The sequence below is a fragment of the Protopterus annectens genome, chromosome 8.part0 (genome assembly GCF_019279795.1).
Source record: "Protopterus annectens isolate FY-2018-M chromosome 8.part0, PAN1.0, whole genome shotgun sequence".
NCBI classification, from domain to species: domain Eukaryota; kingdom Metazoa; phylum Chordata; order Ceratodontiformes; family Protopteridae; genus Protopterus; species Protopterus annectens.
In genome coordinates, this window is record NC_056741.1 from 1453449905 (window position 1) to 1453474760 (window position 24856).

At 40.4% G+C, this 24856-nt stretch overlaps 1 protein-coding gene across 1 annotated transcript in view; it reads right to left on the reverse strand.

The window, feature by feature from the left end:
* LOC122809503 overlaps positions 1-24856 on the reverse strand; it is a 1292286-nt gene that overhangs the window by 62636 nt on the left and 1204794 nt on the right. The window contains exon 7 of the mRNA XM_044081059.1: positions 10758-10832. Within this exon, the coding sequence (XP_043936994.1) occupies positions 10758-10832 (75 nt within the window). The remainder of the gene's footprint in view (positions 1-10757; positions 10833-24856) is intronic.

Below are 24856 nucleotides of genomic sequence, written 5' to 3' on the forward strand. Positions count from 1 at the left end.
AGACACCCTGGCATTTGCCACCCAAGAAAATTATTTTCCTGTGCCAGTGTCGCGCAGAGCCACAGACGTGATCCCTGGGTGAATTTCCTATTTCCCATCTAATCATCAAGATTTTTCTTGAAGAGTGCTAATGAGGAGCTTTGTTTGATATAGATAGCTAGTTTATTCCAGAGTATGGGAAGTCTCTGGGATAGGAATCTATCCCTCTGGCATGTTCTGTTTATTGTGGTGACAAGGTTTAGGTCCCTTGAGCATGTAGCTCGGAGGGATTGGGACTTCTTAAATTGGAGCATGTCCAACAGCTCTGGGTTAGACATAGCTTTGTTTGTTAGACAGAGATCACCTCTGAGTAGGCGATATGCAATGGAGTAAAGCTGGAATTTTTTGAGACAGTCTGCGTAGGGCATCTGTTTGAGGCCAGTAATCCTCTTTGTGAGGTATTTCTGTGGCCTTTCCAGTTGTTGTAGATGTCTTGTGAGGTACATATCAAAAGGGGCATTGTACTTTACAATGGGTCTAATGAGTGATGAGTAGAGGGGAACAATTACCTCTTTTTTTCTGGATGAGAAACCTTTTGTAATGAGGTGTGCCACGTAGAAAGATTTCCTGACTACTGTGGCAATGTGATTATCAAAGGAAAGACTACTGCCCACCTGTCTCCCAAGGTCTCTTATCACACTTTTGGTGTTAAGTATACTACCGCCTTTGTTGTAGTTCATGGGTACAGAGTTTTTACCAAAGGGGATGACTATGCACTTTTTGGCATTTAGCTTGAGGCCACGGCTTTGACACCAGGCATCTGTCTCAGTGAGGCCCTTTTGTAGGATGTCCACATCATTAGGAGTTTCAGTTATGGCTGCTAGTTTGCAGTCATCTGTGAACTTCATTAGCCAAAGACCTTCTGTGTTATCCTGTACTTCAGAGAAGTAGATACCAAACAGGAGAGGACCCAGGACTGAACCCTGTGGTACTCCACTTGTCACTGGTCTGAAGTTGGATTTGGAGTCTGCTACTTTCAGAGTGTGGGTTCTGTCAGTGAGCCAGTTGGCAACCCATCTTGTGACATAGGGATTTATACCTAGTTTAGTGAGTTCATCTATAATTCCAGAGTGGGGGATGGTGTTGAAAGCCTTGGTAAGATCTAGATATGCTGTGTGAACCACCTTTCCCTCGTCTACAGCTTTGGTGACTGCTTCAAAGAAATCTATTAGGTTTAGGAGACATGACCTGCCTTTTACAAACCCGAACTGGGTGGGGTCCAGAGTATGGAGATTACCAATGTCTTTGTTCATAAGTTCTATGATGATACATTCCATGGCCTTGCAGACCAGGCTTGTCAGGCTAATGGGGCAGTAGTTCCCGGGGTCCGTGGTGGTTCCCCCTTTGTGGAGTGGGTAACCGTCACTGTGCGCCATTTAGTGGGCACAAAGCCTGAGGTGAGACTATGATTGAACATGGTACTGAGGTGGGGTGCCAATTTGTTCTGTAGTTCGTGTAGAATGCAGCCTGGGATGTTGTCTGGTCTCATGGATGCTGTGTTCGTGGCTTTGGAGAGTGTGTTTTTACCTGTGCAGCTGTGATTACAGGAAATTTGCATTCTTCCGGTATAGAGATGGGCCCTTTAGGGGGTGAGAGGGGGGTAAAGTTAGCACTGAACCTATCTGTCAGGAAAGTAAGTACTAAAACTCTTTTCCTCTATATAATGAGAAAGGTTGAGTGCTGTAGTAATTAGTAGCTTATTTAGTGCTTACAACAAGTTCTGAACAAGTGCTGATCACGAATAAGCAAATTCAAGTGCTAAAACTAAGAATCTGTATCCAGAATAAACTAGTTACAGGAAAGGGGGGAAACAAGTGCAAATGCGGGCTTTTAAATCAGAAAGTTGAGAGAGATGGAAAAGCTGCCCAGACAGCCAATAACTACAATTTCTGGGCCAGATCCACTCCTTATGTGGTGGATAGGTTACCTAGTGCTTACCACTCCCACTAATAAGCTAGAAGGCTTCCTTCCAACACAGAAGGCTTGGGGGGCTCAGAAGCTTACATACAGTCCTGGATACAGCAAATCTGAATCTGGACTACACTAGTTACAGGAAATGTAGGAAACAGGCTCAGATTTTTTTTTTTATACAGAAAAGTAGCTAAAACAGCAGTAAAAACAATTCAAATGCAGTGCAAGCTAGCACACTTGAGTATGTAGCAATGTTAGACCAAATTTAAAAAATGCAATTAAATTAAAAATGACTAAAAACACATGCAGAAGGAGTCTATTAGGTAGAATGAGGTAAAGAGTTGGGACTGGGGGAGTGTCCCAGATCAAATCTACAGTAGGGGCGGGCAACTGCAAAAGCCTCCAAATTTAAACAACAAAACAGGAATAGGGAAGGTGGGTAGGGGAAAAACAACACCTTCAGCAGAGATCTGAAAAACTATACAGTAAAGCAAAAATAACAGTGCACAACTCTGAAGTCAGCCAACAATGATATAAAATTAGTCAAGCAACAATTAACAGTACACAATTCTGAAGTGCCAGAAAAAATATACTTAGCTCTGTATATCTCCAGATAGTTAGAAAAACACTCTGCCAGGACACCGGATGGCTCCAGTAATGATATTGAATCATACTGTCTCCCTCTTCTTTTTCATGAATCACATAGATTCTGATGTTATTTTTTTCTAGATCTGTTCTCAAAATCTTATATTTTATCCCAGCATAAGTTGTTTTATTTCAGAAGAAATTCAGTGTTATTCTCATTTTCAAGTAATCTTCCATCAAAATTAGACATGGCTTCTTCTATATTTGAGTTTTGTGATGATTGCTTAAGAGATTCATTCAGCACTTCAACTTGTTTTTTTACATTCCTCTTTGAAAATGTCCATTTTGCTTTTTAATGTATATATCTTTACAGATAACTCGCTGATGTTACTTAATATAGCCTGTATGTCTTTTTTCATAGTGCTGTCCTGTACACTGGGCTTAGAATGGCTCATTCTGAGACAATTAGTTCTTTCTAGTTTTAACAGGAAAAAGCAATTAATAGAGTTTCAAGCTTGTTATTGTTGTAGTAAATCTTTCAACAGATGTTCAACTATAAATCCATCAAGTTTTGAAATGTTCTGTTTGACTTTTTTCATAAAATTCCTGTCAGAGATGTTAAAATGAAGCAGAGCTAAAAACAGTGCTGTTAACTGCTCACAATATTGGTCACACCCCCCTCCCAAGGTACCTTAGTTTTGATAATGGGTTTTATTAGATATCAGTAAAGGGGGAAATGGAATTAAACCCTAGAGGATCTAGTGGAAATTACTTTAGCAATTAGATGAACCAGGGAGAATGCTTTCTGGACTTCTGCAGAGACATGATGGTAAATAAGAAATTAGCAACAACTAAAAACAGGGCCTAGATCACTACAACTGTATGTGACTGGAAAGGTGCATCACCTAAATAAGCAAGTGAGATAGTTTTGTTTACCAAATGAACTATGCTATATTTTTATATCTAACATTAAACCAGTGACCTTGTGATGCTTATTAATGTGGCCTAATTCATGATGAAACAATTGGGGGTCAATGGAAGATCAGCCACCACCCAATTTACAGCCATCTGCAAACTTGATTAACCAAAGGCTAGTAGTGCTGGTTTAAAATGTCTGAGAAATATATGGCACTTAGTAGAGGGCACAACACTGAGCCCTGTGGCACATCACTGGTGAAATGTTTTGTTCTCAGAAGTGGTTCCAGCAATTTTAACCACATGGGTTCTAGCAGAGAACATAAGGATGTATAACTGGATTTACAGATCTGTCAATGACCACATGGGAAATGCTATGAGAGGCTATTGGAGGGGTCCAGATATGCTTTGTGCACTGCATAACTAGTATCCACTGCCTTTTCAAAGATGTTACTGAGGTTAAAAAAGCAGAATCTTCTTTTGAGGATACATGATTGTGAGATTTCCAATGACCAGACTAATAAGGTCTTAGATAATGTGCTCCGTAGCTTAAGACAGGAGGCTAGTAAGACTAATGAGACAACAGTAACCAGGCTCCAGCATTGTCTTCCTTGTGAAATGGCATAACAATTACTTTTTATCTCTGCACATTAGGAATGGAACCAGTGGGGAGACTTAGGTTAAAATAGCTTAAGAAGGGGACCAGATAGGCCACATTTGACACATATCAAACAGCCTGGTATGTCATCAAGGCCCATGGTTGAGGTATACTTATTTTTTGAGAAGGCTGACAAAACTTGTTTGATAATTAAAGGGGATGGTTGGGACTGCAAAACTTGAAGAATAGCTATAACTGAGTGCAGTAAAATTTGCACTAAATTTCTTAGCTAAGATATTCACTATTTCCTTTGGATTTGTGTGGGTAGTATTATTCAGACTAGCTCTGAACATTGTTTGATGTTAGTTCTTAACTTCCTGATATAGTTAGCTATTTAGAGTTATTTTTGTTTTTAATGGCTATTTTGCATTCATATGCAAATATGAGCTCCCTAGTGGCTCCCGAAAACTCTTTGCTAGTTTGCTCTTAAGGTAGGTAGGTATGTATTAAACAGTTTCTTTCTCTCGGTATATAATTTATTTAAATGGGTGTTCCACCAGCAGGTTTGTTTTTATTGAAAGTTTCAAATTTGACATGGATAAGGGTTGTTTTATCAATAATTTAAGAGGAAGTAGAAATTAAAGGCATAGGCAGTAGCCTTAACAATGGGACCCATTGGGATAGGAGTACAACAAAAGTTATTTGGGTGATCAAGTAACAGAAGGTTTGCTTTTTTAAACACAAAGGTCTTTATAGGGGAAGTACTGTCAAGGGTTAAAGGAAAAGATCACTAAATTATGGTCTGATTTAACAAGGCATGATGATATATATGGAGATGTGTAAGAAGTGGCCACATTTAAGAGGACTAAATTATGGATACTGGGGCCTTAGTAAGATGGCTAACTATTTGTAGAAGTCAGTCAGCATTTATAATTTCAAGGAAACACTGGGAATGACCACCACTGGCAGTGTAGTCCAGCTAGTTTATTTGACTGATAATTGAAGAGTCCCCCAGTAGAAAGGTGCTAGGTTAAATGGGAATTTGAACCATTGTTTAGAAGGGGGATAGAAGAGGTTTATAGCTAGCCATGAAATAGTAATTAATCTTGTTTATGGTGATTTGGACTTCTAGTAGTTCAACTACTGTATATCCCAAGACATGTCTTGAGGTGAATGATATCCTTGACAAAGTACAGTTGGCTAAAATCTTACCATAGCAGTAGATGTCCTTTTTATTGTTGCACTATTCTTCACCTTAAGGATCTCATACCATGGATAGCTCATTGTCTGGCCAGTATACCAAAGCCTTTATCTGTTATAGGTGCCATATGGCCTTATGTCATGCATGGGGAGCATATTTGTGACATACAGCATGCAAATACACAGAACTGAAAGCCCCAGAAGGAACAGTATACCCTCATGGACAAGTAAGATCATGTACATGCAGAAGAAGAAAATAAAGGAAGAAAGGAGAAGGACTCCTCAGTCAGGAGGACAACCAGAATACGTGGCAAGAGTCAAGACAGAGTTTGAAGGAGGGAGGGACTCAGTATTGCAACAGTGTAGAGATGGACATCTACTGTTATGGTAAGATTTTACACAACTATATTATGTCTTTCCATATCACTGTTGCAGTATTTTTCACCTAAGGGAGAGTACAAGAACTCAAGAGGGTGTCAAGGAGGATTAAGGCAGAAGGGAACTCTCCACAAACCCATGCAGGATAGACCTGGGAATGCCTGCCCTGGCAACAGCATCCAACTTGTTATAGCTAGTGAAAGTATAAGCAGAGAACCAAGTAGCATACTTAAGGATAGAACTGGTATTCTGACCCTTGAAAAAGGCACCAGAGGAGGCAACTGCCTTAGTAGAATGTGCCTTTACAGATGAGGAAAGACAATTGCCATGAAAAAGAATAGCAAAGACACCTTAGAAATTCAGGAGATGATGGTTTGCTTAGAAAGAGCAAAAAACAATGTCCTGGGATGAAAAGAAACAAAAGACTGCTCAGATTTCTGAAAAACATTAGTTTTATCTAAACATCTGAGCTGTCTATGCAGATCTAAAGTGTTTAAAACCTTTTCACTGGCAGACTGTGGAGAAGGAAAGATGACTAGACTGATTAAGGGACAACTCATTGACCACCTTGGACATAAAAGAAGGACTAGGATGAAGAGACACCCTGTCTCTGTGAAAAACCAAAAAAGGAGGAATGGTCATGAGAGACTGAAGTTCAGATACCTTCCTGGCTGAAGTAAGAGCCAAAAGCAGAACAGTCTTTCAAATACAATGTTGCAAGGAAGCAGGCTCAAAAGGAGTCTGGGCCAATTTTTCAATTACAAAACTGAGATCTCAAGAAGGGACAGTAGGTTTCCTGGGAGGCCTGATATGATGGATGCCTTTAAGGAATTACTTGACCACAAACCTTGAAGCCAAACGTGGATTTAAGTGCAGAAAAAGCACAAATTGCTGACAGATGAGCTTTCACTGAAGACTATGCCAACCCAGCATGGAGCAGATTACACAAGTATGAGAACCAAAGGGGACCTCCACTGATAGAGGATCTTGATGGTGAGAGGCATCAGACAGAAAATTTTTTCCATTTGGACATGTATGATTTTCTGGTAGTGGGTTTCTTGGCCCCCTATAGAACCCGAAGCACATCCTCAGAAAAGAGATGCCTAAAAGGGATCATATCTCTATCATGGGAATAGTGGAAGCAATGAACCCCAGAATTCTGAGAAATTCCCTGGTCATGACAGATGCCAGAGAAAGAAGGGATTGGAAAAAGGCAATTAGAAACAGAGTCTTGAGTGCAAGTAGAGATGCCAACATGGGAACTGTCTGAAAGCTGCATCCAAGTAAAATATGATTCTGGGAAGGAATCAGAAAGTATTTCTGGAAGTTTATGGTGAATCTCAGACTAACAGGGACGTAGTTAACTAGAGATCCTGAAACAGAGTGTTGGGGAAGGATCTTGAATAATCAGATCATATAGACAGGGAAAAATCTGAATTCCAAAAAGCAATGGCAGGAGCGAGACATTTGGCGAATACCCTTGGGCAGTAGAGAGGCCAAAGGGCAAAGCTGAGAACTGAAAGAAGAGACAGAGAAATGCAAAAATTTCCTGAAGAGGGGATGGATGGGGATGTGAAGGTACACTTCTTCGAGATCCAGAAATACCAGAAAGCCCTGGGGGAGAAGAAGAGGAAATAATGTCTGCAGATATAAACATCGAAAAGGAAGGAATCTTGAGAAAAGCATTTAGCAGGGGAAAAATCCAGAATTGATCTCCATGAGCCCTACTTTCATGGGATCAAAGACATCCTGGAATAAAAACCTTCCCTACCTGGGTTAGAGACATAGCTTAAATGGTGCCCTGAGCTAAGAGCACAAAAAAACTTTTGAAAATTAACTATTTCCAAGGAGGTTAAGGAATGCCTGGAAATGGAGGAAGGGACTTCTAAACCATGAAATATTCCTGAATAATGGACAGGACCCAAGAATCTGAAGTGATTCAATGCTAATTTAAAAGACACAGGGAAAGATGAAGGACGAGGGAACTTGGCCGAGGGAAGGAGGAATCAAGCTGTCAAATAGAACCAAGTTTGTCCTGGAAAGTTGGCTTCTGGATAGCCAAAGAGAGAGCAGGCTTAACAGGAGGTACACATCAGGAACCCTTCTTAGCTTTGGAAGGTGGGTGAAACTGTCTAGGAACAAAGGTAGATTTGGAGGGATAATCCCTCTGAAATTTAAGAATAGAAAAAACAAAAATATGTTTCAGCTCCTGTAAGGCTTTTCCCTTGTCCTGAAGAGACTCAACGTTTGACCTTCATGTCATTAGGCAAAGCTTAAAGATGAAGCCAAGAGTAATGCCTCATAACTGAACCAAAGGCAGCAAGCCCTGGGAGAGATATCAGCTGCATTATACCTCCATTTGGCTGAATGGCAGGCATCCTGAGAAGAAGACCCCAGCAGGGAAAGTGCTGAAGACTTCACCTCACAGTATGGAGCATCAGAAACTACATTGGAAACTTGAGAAAGAAGAGCCAATGCATATCTGGTTGTACATGTCTGGTAGATGTTGGCCTTAAAAAACAAGGTGGCAGCAGTGTAAACTTTATCATGAGGCAACAGCTTCATGGAAAGCAACAGCTTGGATGTCTTGTCTGAGGAGACTGACATTACAGATGGGTCAGAAGAAGGGCATTTACAAATAAACTTGCACTCCTCAGGCACTGTATGGAATCTGGCAGACTTCTTAGTTTCAAGACACTGAGAATTAGGGGCTACAGAAATTGCTGAAAAAGTATCCAGAAGGGTATCCAGAACAAGAGGAAGAGCAGATGGTTTGGGAGACTTTATTTGCAGTAACTCATAATATATATTTTTTTGAATAGACACTCAGGACAGGAGGAGTTTCACATAGCACCCTGAGCCAACAACTTAAGATGCTGGTTCTTCAAATATGTGGACAAGGAGGAGAGCCAACTACATTGGGTCTTGGGAACAAATGCCTGGTGGATAGAACACTGCATATGGACACGGGAAGCACCCAAACAAAGATGACACTGGTTATGATAGTTTTTATGGGAAAATGCCTCCCACACTTGCATTTGTTTTAGATGGCATGAGCACAACAATAAAGTTATAAGCAGAAAACCCAATAAGGCATGTTTTGTAAAAACTGGCTTGGTAACCAGCACAGTAGGGCATTCAGACAGATGTTCACAATGGCACTTGGATTGGTGATGAAGTTCTGAGTATTTATATCTGTACATCACCTTTCTGCCCTACATTATGCACAGGCAGCATACATGTTACGTACATTGCCTATAAGAGTTGAAGACTTTGGTGTACTTGCTGGATGTTGGGCTATCCTTGGCAGGAGATCCCTTAGATGAAGAATACTACAACAGTGATACTCTCCCACAATTGCCAGCAAGTCTGAAGACATTATAGGCACAATATCCAGGAATGGAGGCAGTGCTTCCTTTACTCTGACAGTTTCTGGCAAGGCAAGAAGGCTTGTCAGCCATCTCATCCCAAGCTGACACTTTCTGGATAGACACCTGCTACATAGCGAATTATTAAAAACAATAATTGTGTCTTTGAATCCCAAAATCATTTTGGGTGATGCCAAAATACCAATCAAAAACGGTGTCTTTCCTGTCTCAAACATGATCACTCATACTGTTCTGCAGGTCCCTCTGTAGTAAAGTGCTCAAAGTCATTCACCCCCACATGGATCACTATCAGGCTGTAATTTTATTATGGAGGAATCTAAAAGCTCTTGTTGTGTCTTTGATCCTGGCTACAGCCAAACAGCTGTCACTGTTCTTATCCAGCCTGGTGTCGGTGGTGTCTGTATGCCTTATGATCGAGTCACTTATTACTAAAACATAACCATGGTTAACTCCAGTCTCAGTGGGTATAAGTGCTTGGAGTCAGCAGCCTTGTGACTCCTAGAGATATGAGTACTGGCTGTAAGTCTGAAGGGTGAAGGTGGGTATGTTGAGGTGTGAACTTAGCCTGATGAAGTAAGGAAGTTTGCTTAACAACCTCACTGTAAGCAAGTTTAGGGAAAGTGTTTTGTGCTGTGTGTGCATATGTGTTGTATTTACAGAATGTTTTCTGAGGTGAGAAGGTAGCCTCCAGGTTAAGTAAATACTTACACCTCTCGCATACTGAATCATTGTGAGGTAGCAATAGAGCTTTTGGTAGGCTTGAGACAGTTAAAACACTGACTCAAAATACCTAGTGTTATCATGTTGGATACAAAAATGGATGACTGAGATTCCATATTGGCCAATGCAGATGAAGGGGTATAACAAAACCGGACAGGGTAATAACTGAGTCTTGGTATAAGAGTAGGATAATTGATTGGAATACTAGGATATGGCTAAAGAATACTGTGTAGTCACAAGTTGAAAAAAGAAAAGCAGAAGTGCTAGACTATGTAGGGTATAGGAACATCAGTAATGGTGGCAAAATTAACCAAAAGATTTACCGAATAGACTGGTCTAGTACATACCTAGTAAAACCAGTGAGCAATGGCTAGTCTAACACAGTGGATCTGGGTTCATTAATACCTATAGATAATCTAAATGAGTAGATTTAAGTACAGAATCATTATAAAGGTATATGGCAATGCAAAGACTGTCCTGCCTAGTATAGTACTGTAGAGAAGCAACTTTAAATACCATAACGCAACAGTAAACAGTGGAATGCAGAAATGCAATACCACCAATGGTCAAAAAGGGAAGTCAGTAACAGAGAAAATAAGTTAATTTTTATTTACATATTATGAGTAACAGGCAACACTGCAATGCTAGGAGTGAGTTACAGTACTAAAGCATCACAGCACAATAGTGCAATATTAAACTTAATACCACTACAGTGAGCAAAGCAGTAGTTAACAGAACACAACATGGCATGGTTGTAATGGTATTTAAGCTGGTATTCTAAAATGAATTTTTAGAACTTTTGCATGTCTGTTATCCACTAAATTAATAAGTCATTTTAATTAAACTGCTTTGCATTAATGATAGTCATTAAAGGTTGATAGGTTAGTTAGTTTAAAAAGCAGGACAACTCCTTTATGTGGCCATGCAATAAGTAAAATAAGCATATGTTATCTTAGAAAGATTAATTATTAAAGTCAAGTAGACTATTAAAAAGAGGGCAATCACAATAAAAAGTTAATTACCTGATAAGCAGATTCGATATTAGGCTGACTTTCATTAATGTTCAGTGGAATGCTGCTATCATATACCATATTTCTCTGAGATAAAAAATAGAGAAATGTATTATATTTATATGAAAGAAGGGCATTTTGGCAAAATTAAAAAAAAAAAACACGCAGTTATCGAAAGCTTAATTTCGTCTAGGCACAAATGTCACTAAAAGTGTTCATAAACTGCCATTCAAAATAAGTCACTATAACTGATAAAAATTACTTGTTAAACACTGCAGCACCTGGCATTCAGTTACTTTCAGTGCCCCTTGCAGAAAACAAAATATATCACTCCTGTCGATAAGCTGTGTGTGAGCCATGCACGCCATAAATCCAAAAATGTTTGTTTAAAAGTCAGATTGCATCACTGTTATTGCCTTCCCTCAGCTTCATCAACAAGATACTTGATGGAATACTTGAATATGCTTCAGCTGTCCTTGAAGATTAGTGGCTACCACAAAAATATTTCAGTGTCGAAAGAAACTGTATAACTGGTACTGTCACCTTCGGTCACCAGCTATAATGAACATTTTCCATAAGTAGAACTGTAGTACCTGTGCCTATAAATGGCACAGAGCCAACTTCCACTCAGCCTTCCACATGATCACAGAATGATTAATGTACTAATGTATGAGAGCTTGGCACTTGAAACTCTATAAAGAAATACTTAAATGTATAGTTGGGTAAATGGAAATTTTTGACTAATTGTATTGATACATATTTTTATGTGGCCATTAGGTATAAATCTTAATTTTTTTTCTACATATATATATATATATATATATATATATATATATATATATATATATATATGTATACATACATATATATGAACCTAAAAGCACTGTTTGCTTCTTCATAGAGGTTGTTAATTCTAGGCAGTAGCTTGCAATGGTTAAAAGCTTCCTCTGTAATTCATTTTTCCTAAACTATAAAACAATGCATTTATATTTATTAGATAAAGACAATATAACACAAGTAGACTGGCGAATTGCTAATGGTCATATTCAGATTAAGCCTGTAATGAATACATAGATATGTAATATATGCATCTCCCTTTTGCATGAAAGGTTCCTGCCACTGATCCTAATTTGAATTACAAAGTTAAAAAAAATCATCAACATCCTTAAAAGTTGCATCTGATAAATGGGACACCTTTCTCTGGCATCTAATTTATAATTTAGAAAGTCCTAATTCAAGGACCTCTTAGTTTAGTGACTTACTAATTATTTGGAAGGCAAAGCAGGCTATCTGCTATTTAGCAATGTATTTGAGGCAAGGACTGTCAAGACCATATGATATTTATTTTGTAGTAGTAGAAAAAAAAAGTATTTCAAAGAGTTGTAAAAATACAAATAAAGAAAAGTCTGTTTCAACAATGGGCTACTGAATGCAAGTATTAAGTACCCTAAAAGTTTACGAAAATATTCTGCAATCATTCCCAGGAATGGGCTTCACAAAAGTCCAACAGTTGTGGACATGGGGAGAATACAGGTGTAAGCTGTGTATAGTAATAGGGGAGAATGCTGGTGTAAGCTGTGTCTAGTAATAAGGGAGAATGTCAGTGTAAGCTGTGTGTTGTATTAGGGGAGAATGTGGTGTAAGTTGTGTGTAGTATTAGGGGAGAATGTGATGCAAGTTGTATGTAGTATTAGAGGAGAATGTGGTGTAAGCTGTGCGTAGTATTAGGGGAGAACGTGGTGTTAAGTTGTATGTAGTATTAGGGGGAGAACTTGGTGTAAGTTGTGTGTAGTATAAGGGGAGAACGTCAGCGTAAGCTGTGTGTAGTAATAGGGGAGAACACTGGTGTAAGCTGTGTATAGTAATAGGGGAGAACATCAGTGTAAGCTGTGTGTAGTAATAGGGGAGAACACTAGTGTAAGCTGTGTGTAGTCACAGGGGAGAACACTGGTTTAAGCTGTGTATAGTAATAGGGGAAACGTCAGTGTAAGCTGTGTGTAGTAATAGGGGAGAACACTGGCGTAAGCTGTGTGTAGTAATAGGGGAGAACACTGGTATAAGCTGTGTATAGTAATAGGGGAGAACACCAGTGTAAGCTATGTATAGTAATAAGGGAGAACACCAGTGTAAGCTATGTATAGTAATAGGGGAGAACACTGGTGTAAGCTGTGTAAAGTAATAGGGGAGGATGTTAGTTTTAAGTTGTGTCTAGTAATAAGGGAGAATGCCAGTATAAGTTATGGGTAGTAATAGGGGAGAACACCGGTGTAAGCTGTGTATAGTAATAGGGGAGAACATCAGTGTAAAATGTGTGTAGTAATAGGTGGAGAACATCAGTGTAAGCTGTGTATAGTAATGGGGGAGAATGCTGGTGTAAGCTGTGTCTAGTAATAAGGGAGAATGTCAGTGTAAGCTATGTGTAGGGGAGAATGTGGTGTAAGTTGTGTGTAGTATTAGGGAAGAATATGATGTAAGCTGTGTGTAGTAATAGGGGAAAATGTGGTGTAAGCTGTGTATAGTTATAGGGGAGAATGTCAGTGTAAGCTGTGTGTAGTAATAGGGGAGAACACTAGTGTAAGCTATGTATAGTAATAGGGGAGAACACCGTTGTAAGCTGTGTATGGTAATAGGGGAGAACACTAGTGTAAACTATGTATAGTAATAGGGGAGAACACCGTTGTAAGCTGTGTATGGTAATAGGGGAGAACACCGTTGTAAGCTGTGTATGGTAATAGGGGAGAACACTGATGTAAGCTGTGTATACTAATAGGGGAGAATACTGGTGTAAGCTGTGTAGAGTAATAGGGAAGAATGTCAGTGTAAGCTGTGTGCAAGCTGTGTGTAGTAACTGGGGAGAATGTGATGTAAGTTGTGTGCAGTAATAGGGGAAAATGTTGGTGTAAGTTGTAATTAGTATTGGGGAGAACATGGTGTAAGTTGTGTGTAGTATTAGGGGAGAACAGTGGTGTGTAGTATTAGGGGAGAACATGGTGTAAGTTGTGTGTTGTATGAAATGAAGAATACATTGTCTGTCATAAGAAATGTTTACAACGGAAGGATCAGGGAGTGTGTAAAGAATTCAAATGTAGGCTGCTTGTTCTGCAAGTTAAAGTCATGAATACGTATTAATTGGGCTTGCATTGTTATCTTTTCACATGGTTGACTAATGTAACCTCTAGAGAAACATTGAGGGACTGCATGGGAAATAATGCATATTGCCTGACTGGGTAGGAATCCATTTCCTATGGAGGCCCAAGAAGAAAAGCTCCAAAGTGTTACAAAACATTTTAACAATAATAATTTTACAATCTTCAAAAATAATACAAAAACAGTTTAAAAAATTATACTAAATTAGACATCAGCAAATATTGGTTAAGAATAGCTATTAGTTATATGACAATGATTTAATATTTAGAGCAATTTTAGCTAGTTTATAGAGAAATTAATGGTAAGTTAATATATTATAAACAGGAATTGCAATATGAAATGAGAAAAAAAAGCAGGCTTATGGTACATTTGGAGAGAAAACCAAGGGAGTGAAACTGATAGAAGTAAGGACATGAGTGAAGAAGGGAGAGTAAGGAGGTGTAAGGTATAGACAGGTATCTATTCACACTGAGGGATATAGTTTATTTGGTGGCCACGGTGGTGCAGTCGCTAGCATTGCTGCCTCACAGCAAGAGGTTCTCCGGTTCAATCCTTGGCTGGGGTGCCTTCTGTGTGGAGTCTGCATGTCCTCTCTGTGGTCGCATGGGTTTCCTCCGGGTGCTCTGGTTAGACATGCTATATGTGGATTGGACACTCTAAATTGGCCCTAGGTGTGAGTGCGTGCATGTGTGTGCCTTCTGTGGAAGGTTGGGCGCCAGGCTGGCAACTCGACACTGTAAAAAAAAAAACTCCACTGCCAATCATGAGCGGACAGGTGATCCGCTGTGGCGACCCCTAACTGGGAAAAGCCAGACAAAGAGGGATATAGTTTATCCTGGTGTTGAAGAACAGAGCCAGAGTTTGGTTTGGAAGTCTTTCAGGTTAGTTATGAAGGAGTGATAATGTTGTTGTATGCCGCTATTACAAAGCGATATCCCTCCAACATTCAGTACTTCTGCACATTGCTGATTAGTGTCTAATTGTGCTGATTGTCAGCAGATCAAACAGTGTAAGAAACTTCCCTGTATGGAAGATTTTCAATCCATATATATCTAGTTAATCACTGAATATTAATCAGATCAGATAATGGTAGTAGAAGTAGCAAACTTAAACTCATCCTAAATAAAAAAAAATAATAAAAAATATATATTTTGAAATATTGTACAGAATTACTAAGTATTTCATACATGTGCATTTCACACTGAGCTAATCAAAGGAAGGACACTGAGCAAACTCGGATCTATAATATATAACAAGTATCCTTTTTTTTTGCTTATTTTTTGAGTTATTTATAGCACTTTGTCTATTGTATACTTTTCTAGATAGTTTCACTGTGTGTGAGTTATTAAATTGAAATTGTCCACTTTTATTAAGCATCTGTTTGGGTTGTTTGATTCTGATCTCCTGCCAAGGAGCATGTCATATAACTTGTTTGCAGTTAAAAGCTTTCTCTAGTGGCTCCTTTATCTGTTTAAAACTCATTTAAAGGCTCACTACTGCTTTTCTGCTGTGAGAAACATTTATGCTGCTTGTTTCCTACCCTCCCTCCCTATTTGTATGCTGTTCTTATAGTTGGTAGCTTTGCAGTTGCCCACCCTTACTGTAAATTTGATTTGGGCCACTCCACCCTGTCTAGCGTTATTACCTCATTCTACCTAATACAGGGAGAACATTTGAGAAGGCCAATCCACTTAGTTTCTGCTCCTCCTTTCTCTCTTTTCACTTAAAAAAAAAAAATTCTATGCTTGTTTCCTGGCTTTCCTGTGGGTAATCTAGTCCGGATACAAATTTGCTGTGTCCAGGACTGTTTGTGGGCTTCTGAGCCTCCAAGACTTTCTGTGTTGGAGGGAAGCCTTCTAGCTTAATTTTGTTTCTTAGAACTAGCCAGTTTTTTAGTTTCAGCACTCGTCTGTTTCTTTGAGCTCAGCACTTATTCAGAACTTATTGTAAGCACTAAATAAGCTACAAATTACTACAGTACTCAACTTTCCTCACTTGTCTAGAGGAAAACAGTTTCTAGTACTTAACAAATAAGCACCTATCCAGGCATGTCTAAGGGTCAGCTCGCAGTGTTTTCTCCTATTTACCTGATGAATCTGGGCATTTTGGGGCAATGCAGCAATTGCCTCATGTACACAGACAACCCTCTCCTCCTACCACCCAACACTACAACCTGTGAGAGATGCACTTATATAGCCAAACTGGAAGCAAAGCTCTCTTCACCCAAGACTGGACTAGAGAGTCAAGAGGAGAAGGTACACACTTGCACTGCACCACACTCATCACATAGTCCCTCAAAACCTACACCACCAAAAAACACACATAAAAACACAAAACACACACCTACATTCACAGAGGCTCTCAGAAAAAACCTGCCAAGCAACAGGGACCTCCAAAGCAGAAACACAAGCAACCTCCACCCCCCAACACAACAAAATGACATATAGCCCACAAATTCAATGTGCCACTCATTCAACCACAGCCCATAAGGCATGACAACGTACCCAACACTCTAGTCATAGGTGACTCTATAGTCAGGCAAACTGATGTTCCACTCACCAGGCTAAACAAGGAGAAAGTTACTGTCAGCTGCCTGTCAGGTGCCAGGATCCACCACATAATGCATGCACTCAGGTCATTCCACAACAAGTACAAATATGACTCTGTCATTGTCCATGTTCGTGTGAATGACCTGAGATGTATCTCCCTGGACTACATGAAAAGGAACAAGGAGGAGCTGTCCGATCTTGTAGCCCAGGCAGGTATGACCGTAGCCTTGAGTAGCATCCTGCCATCACCCAGAATGATACCACAGTACAAGGGCAAAATGATTGACTTCAACAATTGGCTAAGCTTCTGGTGTCATTCTAAGAGGATGCAGTATCTGTCTACCTGGGATGACATGATCGACAAACCATGATGCTTTGCCAGAGATAGCCTGCACCTGTTGCCCCTGGGATTCTGGATACTGACTAAGACTCTAGCCACCCCTATAGTGCCTATTTTAGGCAAGGTTCAAATGACAAATTCACCACTGTAACAGGTACAAGCAAGCAAAATCTGAAGGTATTGTTACTCAATGCTAGAAGTCTAAAACTCAAAATGCATTCACTCGAGGCACTCCTTAAAATGGAGAACATAGACATCTGTGCAGTGACAGAGACCTGGTTCAAAGCTCCAGAGAGTACCCCTGCATTACCAGGCTATAATTCATACCACACATTTCAGCCACCTAACCTGGACCAAAACACTAAAGGCGAAGGCATGTCCATATTCATTAAGGATATCCACACCTCCAGGCTAGTTGCTCAGCATAATGTATCCGAGATTATCTAAGTGCAACTAACTCTGGGCAAGACTGCAATCCAAATTGTAGCTTGCTACAGATCCCCCACCATGCCCCAGGATTCCCACTCCTCATTTCTTGATACACTGGAAAATATTAGGATACAGCCTAACACCCTAATAATGGGTGATTTCAACTACCCCACCATTAACTGGGAAAACTACTCATGTACCAACTCTTGTGCTCAATGTTTTCTGAAATTCATAAATTCCAATGCCTTGGATCAACTTATCCACACCCCCACCAGGGGCAGCAATATCCTAGACCTGGTTATTACCAACATGGGCAACCAGTGCTCCACACCTGAGGTCAATTCCTCGTTGGTCAGATCTGACCACAAGCTAATCACCCTAGACATCCACAGCCCTCCCCCACCCCCCATTAGGGAAACCACCGTAAAAAATTTCTCCAAACCCAACTTCACACTTCTTAAGACAGAAGTGGCAAACTTCACGACACCCATGCTGATGGACAATAGACGTATGACTGCTGAATCCTACACAAATGCACTTACACAAGTTCATGGATCGTGCAATCCCTAACAGAACCAAGATGCTATCTTCCAAAAAATGGAAACCAATCTGGTGGTCCCCTGCCATAAACAAACTCTACAACAGAAGAAAGAAACTGTTGCAAAAATGAGTAAAATCCCATGATTGGAGGAACTCCCTAGTCAGCCTCAGTAAGAAGCTGATATCCCTCATAAAATCCTCCAAAGCTAGCTCCGAAAACAAAATTGCCACTGACTCTAAAGACAACCACAAAGCATTCTATAGCTATGTCAAGAATCTCAGTGGCAACACTCAGATCTGCTCTGAATTTTAGCACAATGGCACTAAATATGCAGAACCAACTGATATTGCCAACATCCTGGCAGATAGGTTCAGTACTAACTTTACCCCCCTCACATCCCCTAAAAGGCCCATCTCTATACCAGAAGAATGCAAAGTTCCAATAATTATGGCTACACAGGTAAAAAACACACTCTCCAAAGCCAAGATCACAGCATCCATGGGGCCTGACAATATCCCAGGCTGTGTTCTACATGAGCTACAGAAAAAACTGGCACCCCACCTAAGTACCATGTTCAATCATAGCCTCACCTCAGGCTATGTGCCCACTGAATGGTGCACAGTGATGGTTATCCACTCCACAAAGGGGCAGCCACCACGGACTCCTGAAACTACCACCCCATTAGCCTGATGAGCCTGGTCTGAAAGGCTATGGAACGTATCATCATGGAACTTATAAACAATGACAATGGTAATCTCCAAACTCTGGACCCCACCCAGTTCAGGTTTGTAAAAGGCAGATCGTGTCTTCTAAACCTGACAGACTTCTTTGAAGTGATCACCAAAGCCGTAGATGAGGGTAAGGTGGTTCACACAGCCTATCTAGATCTTGCCAAGGCTTTCAACACCATCCCCTACTCTGGAATTATAGATAAACTAGGTATAAATCCCTATGTCACAAGATGGGTTGCCAACTGGCTCACTGACAGAACCCACACTGTGAAAGTAGCAGACTCCAAATCCAACTTCAAACCAGTGAGAAGTTCCCACAGGGTTCAGTCCTGAGTCCTCTCCTGTTTGTCATCTACTTCTCAGAAGTACAGGCTAACACAGAAGGTCTTTAGCTAACAAAGTTCGCAGATGACTGCAAACTAGGATCCATAATCAAAACTCCAAAAGATGTGGACATCCTACGAAATGACCTCACTGAGACAGGTGGCAGGTTTTAAAGCCATGGCCTCAAGCTCAATGCCAAAAAGTGCATTGTCATCCCTTTTGGTAAAAACTCTGTACCCATGAACTACCACATAGGTGGTAGTCTACTTAACACCAAAAATGTGATAGGAGACCTTGGGACACAGGTGGACAGTAGTCTCTCCTTTGATAATCACATTGCCACAGTAGTCAGAAAATCCTTCTACGTGGCACACCTCATCACAAAAGGTATCTCATCCAGGAAAAAAGAGGTCATTGTTCCCCTCTACTCACCACTAATTAGACCCGTTATAGACTACAACGCCCCTTTTGGTATGTACCTCACAAGATATCTACAACAACTGGAAAGGCCGCAGAAATACCTCACAAAGAGGATTACTGGCCTCAAACAGATGCCCTACAGGACCTAAACCTTGTCACCACAATAAACAGAACATGCTGGAGGGATAGATTCCTGTCCCAGAGACTTCCCATACTCTGGAACAAGCTACCTATCTATATCAAACAAAGCTCCTTTTTTTTTTTTTTTAAATTACTAGGCTCCCATCAGGACACAAGTGCTCAACAGCAGTTGAATTCTGCTCACTGGTTCTATTCCCCCTCTATCTGCTATAACCCTGAAAGGCTTGAATGCCAGAAGGATACCTCCCCTGCTGAAACCTAACTGGAAACTTTCCTGCACTGTCCCTCGACTCTAAAAAGATCTGCCAAGGTTCTATCCCCCTCTATCTGCTAGATCCCTGAAAGGCTTGAACGCCAGAAGGACACCTCCTCTGCTGAAACCTAAATGGAAACTTTCCTGCACTGTCCCTCAACTCTGAAAAGATCTGCCAAGGTTCTATCCCCCTCCATCTGCTAGATCCCTAAAAGGCTTGAATGCCAGAAGAACACCTCCCCCGCTGAAACCTAACTGGAAACTTTCCTGCACTGTCCCTTGACTCTGAAAAGATTTGCCAAGGTTCTATCCCCCTCTATCTGCTAGATCCCTGAAAGGTTTGACTGCCAGAAGGACACCTCCTCTGCTGAAACCTAAACGGAAACTTTCCTGCACTGTCCCTCAACTCTGAAAAGATCTGCCAAGGTTCTATCCCCCTCTATCTGCTAGATCCCTGAAAGGCTTGAATGCCAGAAGGACACCTCCCCTGCTAAAGCCTAACTGGAAACTTTCCTGCACTGTTCCTCGACTCTGAAAAGATCTGCCAAGGTTCTATCCCCCTCTATCTGCTAGATCCCTGAAAGGCTTGAATGCAAGAAGGACACCTCCCCTGCTGAAACCTAACTGGAAATTTTCCTGCGCTGTCCCTCGGCTCTGAAAAGATCTGCCAAGGTTCTGTCCCCCTCTATCTGCTAGATCGTTGAAAGGCTTGAGTGCCAGAAGGGCACTTCCCCTGCTGAAACCTAACTGGAAACTTTCCTGCACTGTCCCTCGACTCTGAAAAGATCTGCCAAGGTTCTATCCTCCTCTATCTGCTTGATCCCTGAAAGGCTTGAACGCCAGAAGGACACCTCCCCTGCCAAAACCTAACTGTAAACTTTCCTGCACTGTCCCTCAACTCTGAAAAGATCTGCCAAGGTTAATATTATCTTATCCTGTCTGTATGTACTATATTGATTAGCCATACCAGGTCTACAGCACTACCAGTAATCCCTCAAAGCCCCACAATCAACCCTAAAATACTAAACTGGGTTACTCCTATATCTAAGGATTACATAGTGAACATATCTAAGTTTCTAGGTATATTACTAGCATAAATTAATTCAGACACACAGAACGAAGCTCCTTTTTACTGAAGACTCTATAGTCCAGCTGTCTGCCTTAGATTTTAGCACTCAGAAACTGAGCTTAATCATATTAACTAAGGAAAAACAGTTGAGCTCCCTGCATAAAACTAGAAATTACATAGCATAAACCTAAAGCAGTGGTTTAAACTCTTGAGCTCTGTACAAAAATAGCAGACAATTGGCAGAAGAAAGCTTAATGTGAGAAAAGGCTGCAAAAAGTGATTACTAACAGCATACTACGTAAAAATTGTATACTGAAGGCAAAAACAAGGGGTAAGAAAGTATTTAAAACAAACAAAAAAGCCTCATTGTACTTAATGTATTGATAAGTTTCCCACTGCTAGCTGGTTTCTTTGCATTAGCCCTGTTACACTCACCCTCGCTCTGCTTGGGCTCGCTCCGCGCCCCACCCTGCCCCCAAATCCCTCCCTCCTTTAGATGTGCTAAATTTATAGCCACAACTGCCACTCCCTTAATCATAGAACCAATCAGCAATTGTTAGACCAACCCTAACCACAACACCCTCCCTATTTCTCTACTCTAGCCTCATCTACTACCCACCCACCCCCATTCTTAAACAATTGTAAGTTGCAAAACCTAATCAATGCCTCTACAAGCCTCAATCCCACCTTTCAATTCAAATCCATCCTATTACCTTTTACCCATGCTGATAATTATGTATTTTATCACAGCTTATGAAGATCTCTCCCTTCCAGGCTCCCACTACCCCAGACCACAGACCAATACTCATGCCCTTTCACATAACTTTAATCACCCACTACTCCCCCTCCCTTCCAACTCCCATATTGCAATAACTCAACAGCTTATTCGAGTCAGTTATGTTAACCCTAGAACTAAACACTACTACAAACTATTATTAAAACTTCAAAACTAATAATCTATTCTCAAATTAACCTCACAATGGATGGGGATATCCACCCCAACCCAGGACCAACCCCATCAGAAGCATCCAACCCAGTATATAATATCCCCTCTAGCCTGCAAAACTTAAACATCTCCTCTACCTCTCTCCTCATCTGCCACCTAAACATCAGAAGCCTAAATAATAAAATTCACTACCTGCATGCCCTCTTAGCAGTACACTCCCCAGATATATTATGTCTGACAGAAACCTGGCTTAAGCCATCCACCATTGACAATGAAGTTACTTCTCCAGGTTACAAAATAATACTGGACCGCACCTCAAAGAAGGGAGGCGAGATAGCTGTCTTATATAAATCTTCAATTAATGTAACTATTTCCAACTCTCCACAAGTTCCTCAAGCTGATAAAGCTGAAATACTCTTTACAAAACTACAAATTAACCAGCATAAATCTATAAACATTGGTTGAATTTACACCCCACCTGGCAACAACACCAATATCCTTGAAGACATTCTACAGTGGCTGTCCATAAACTCCCCAAAATAAACTATTGTTTTAGGTGACTTTAATGTAGACTGGAACACCTGCTCCTCAGACTTCCCTACTACCCACATAACTCTATATGGTTTCTCCCAAGTCATAACCTCCACCACCAGAACTAGTAAGCCCAATAACAAAGAAAGCATACTAGATTGGATTCTCATTAATAACCCTCCCCAAATGTATAAGGCAGGCACCCAACCTGTGGAAATAAGTGATCACCTCCTAACATATATACTCAGACAAAAAAATGATATCCCTCAAATACCTAGCATCAGAACTACCAGGAACAATAAAAGCTTCAATCAAACCAAATTCCAATTAGAACTTCAAACATGTAACTGGAATAGACTAAAACTACTCCCACTAGATGAGGCAGTATCACACTTTAACTCCACATTTCTTACAATCCTTAACAATCATACACCCATCTGGACCATCAGAACAAATAAAAAAGTAGCACTGTGGCTGTCCAAAGAAACTAGACAAAAAATCATGAATAGAAATAAAGCCTGGTCATCTTGGAAAACCAATAAAAACCCTAAGGATTAACTAGTATATAAACAGCTAAGAAATGATATTAAGAAGTCTATAATGTTAGACAAAAAAGACTATTTCTGTAACCTGCAACATAAACATCAAAATCACCCATAAAATTTTGGTCCAGCTTAAACAATCTTCTCCATCCAGGTAATACTACAACCCCTACCCTTGCGTCTGTCCTCCATAAACCTCCAGAAAATATTGCCAACACCTTCAACACCTTCTTTACGGAAATTTTACAATCCCTTGCCAACCAACTAAGCCCCAACAACCTAGACCCTATTAACCCCATATCCAATACCCACCCATCCTTTAACTTTCAACCTGTACCAACAGCATTTATCCGATCCTTAATAAAAAAAACTGAAACCCACCACCCTTTCAGCAGACCTAGTCCCAGCTGAATATCTTCAAAAGGCTGCAAATGCAATAGCGTATCCCATCTCAATATTAATTAACAGAACCATCTCTGAAGCATATATCTCCTCCTTCTAGAAAATTTCCCATGTAATTCCTGTCCATAAAGGGGGTAACTCCACTGATCTATCAAATTACCGGCCCGTCGCCATTCTGTCCCCTCTGGCTAAAATTATGGAAAAATGTATCTACAACCAACTCCTTCATTACCTCAATTTGCACAATCTTCTAGCTCCCTCCCAGCATGGATTTAGATCCCACCATAGTACGACCACAGCCCTTCTATCCTTCTCTCAAGACAATAAATCAAATCCGTAATAATAATATGCCCTCCTCTGCTGTCTTTCTTGACCTATCTAAGGCATTTGATATGGTAAACCACCAGCTACTCATTCAAACACTAAAACCTTTTGCCATAGACAGCCTAGCAATACGCTGTTTTCAGTCCTACCTAAGTGGCAGACAACAAGCTGTGCTATAGAAGGATAGCCTTTTTTTCCCTACTGCCAGTCACCCTTGGAATTCCTTAAGGGTCTATACTAAGACCTCTCCTATTTTCCATCTTCATTAATGATCTTCATACAGTCATCCCCAAAGTAACCTGCATTCAATATGCAGATGACTCCACCCTAATCTGTTCTGCCACCTCCCCATTAGACCTGCAGACCTTAACCCAAAATACTTTCAGTGTAGTAGAAAACTGGCTCACTTACAGGCGTCTTCTATTGAATCCGTATAAAAAAAAACTGCTACTCTTCACCCCTACCCGGAAAGCTACACTCCCATCATTTACCATAACATCTAATAATGGCACAATAATTTCCCCAGAAAGTAATACAAAACTATTAGGTGTAATTGTTGACAATAACCTTAAGTTTGACGCTCACATCGACAAAACCATTAAAACAGTCAACAAAAAGCTAGGATCTCTATATAGAATTAAAGCATTCCTAACCCCCAACTGCTAGGACAGTTATTGCCTGAACACATTTACTTTCAACCCTTCTTTATGCCTCCCCAATCTATACAAACCTGAGTAAATCGGACCTCAATAAACTCAATAGCTGCTACAATACCTTAGCCAGATTTGCCACAGTCTCAGCATATAGAACCCACCACTGTATTAACCTATGATCTCTAGGCTGGCTAGAGTTTCCCCTCTCAAATTCAGTATAATCAATTAATAATAGCGCACAAAGTCCTCCATCAGCCCGAAAGCACACCCATACTCAAAAATATAATTACCCCTTACAGTAACCTAAAAAATCTCCGGTCTTCTGACAAAATACTGGCACAAAATGTTAAATCTAAAAACTCAGCAGGTGACTCATTGTTTTGCAACTCTGTTAGAACAATCTGGAATCGGCTCCCGGCCGAACTTACAGCAAACCAGACTATTAACCAATTTAAAACATCTCTCACAAAATTCCAAAAAAGTCATTGGCTGTGCCCCTGTACCAACCCTGACTAACCAGCTTACCACTCTCTTCACTACCTGGCTATCTGTAAAATAGACTTAGTCTCATTCTCATATGTATTGTACTACTGAAGTACATGCTACCTTTTTCAGGCTTGTACCACTAAAAATGTCTAAGTTCGAACAAGAAAACTACAATGTTAAATTTAAGTATGTATGTATTCCAAGTATGCATATAATCCTATAATTCTGTACTGGTATCTATATGTGACTGTATAAAACTGCTACTGTTTAACTCTTATGTAAC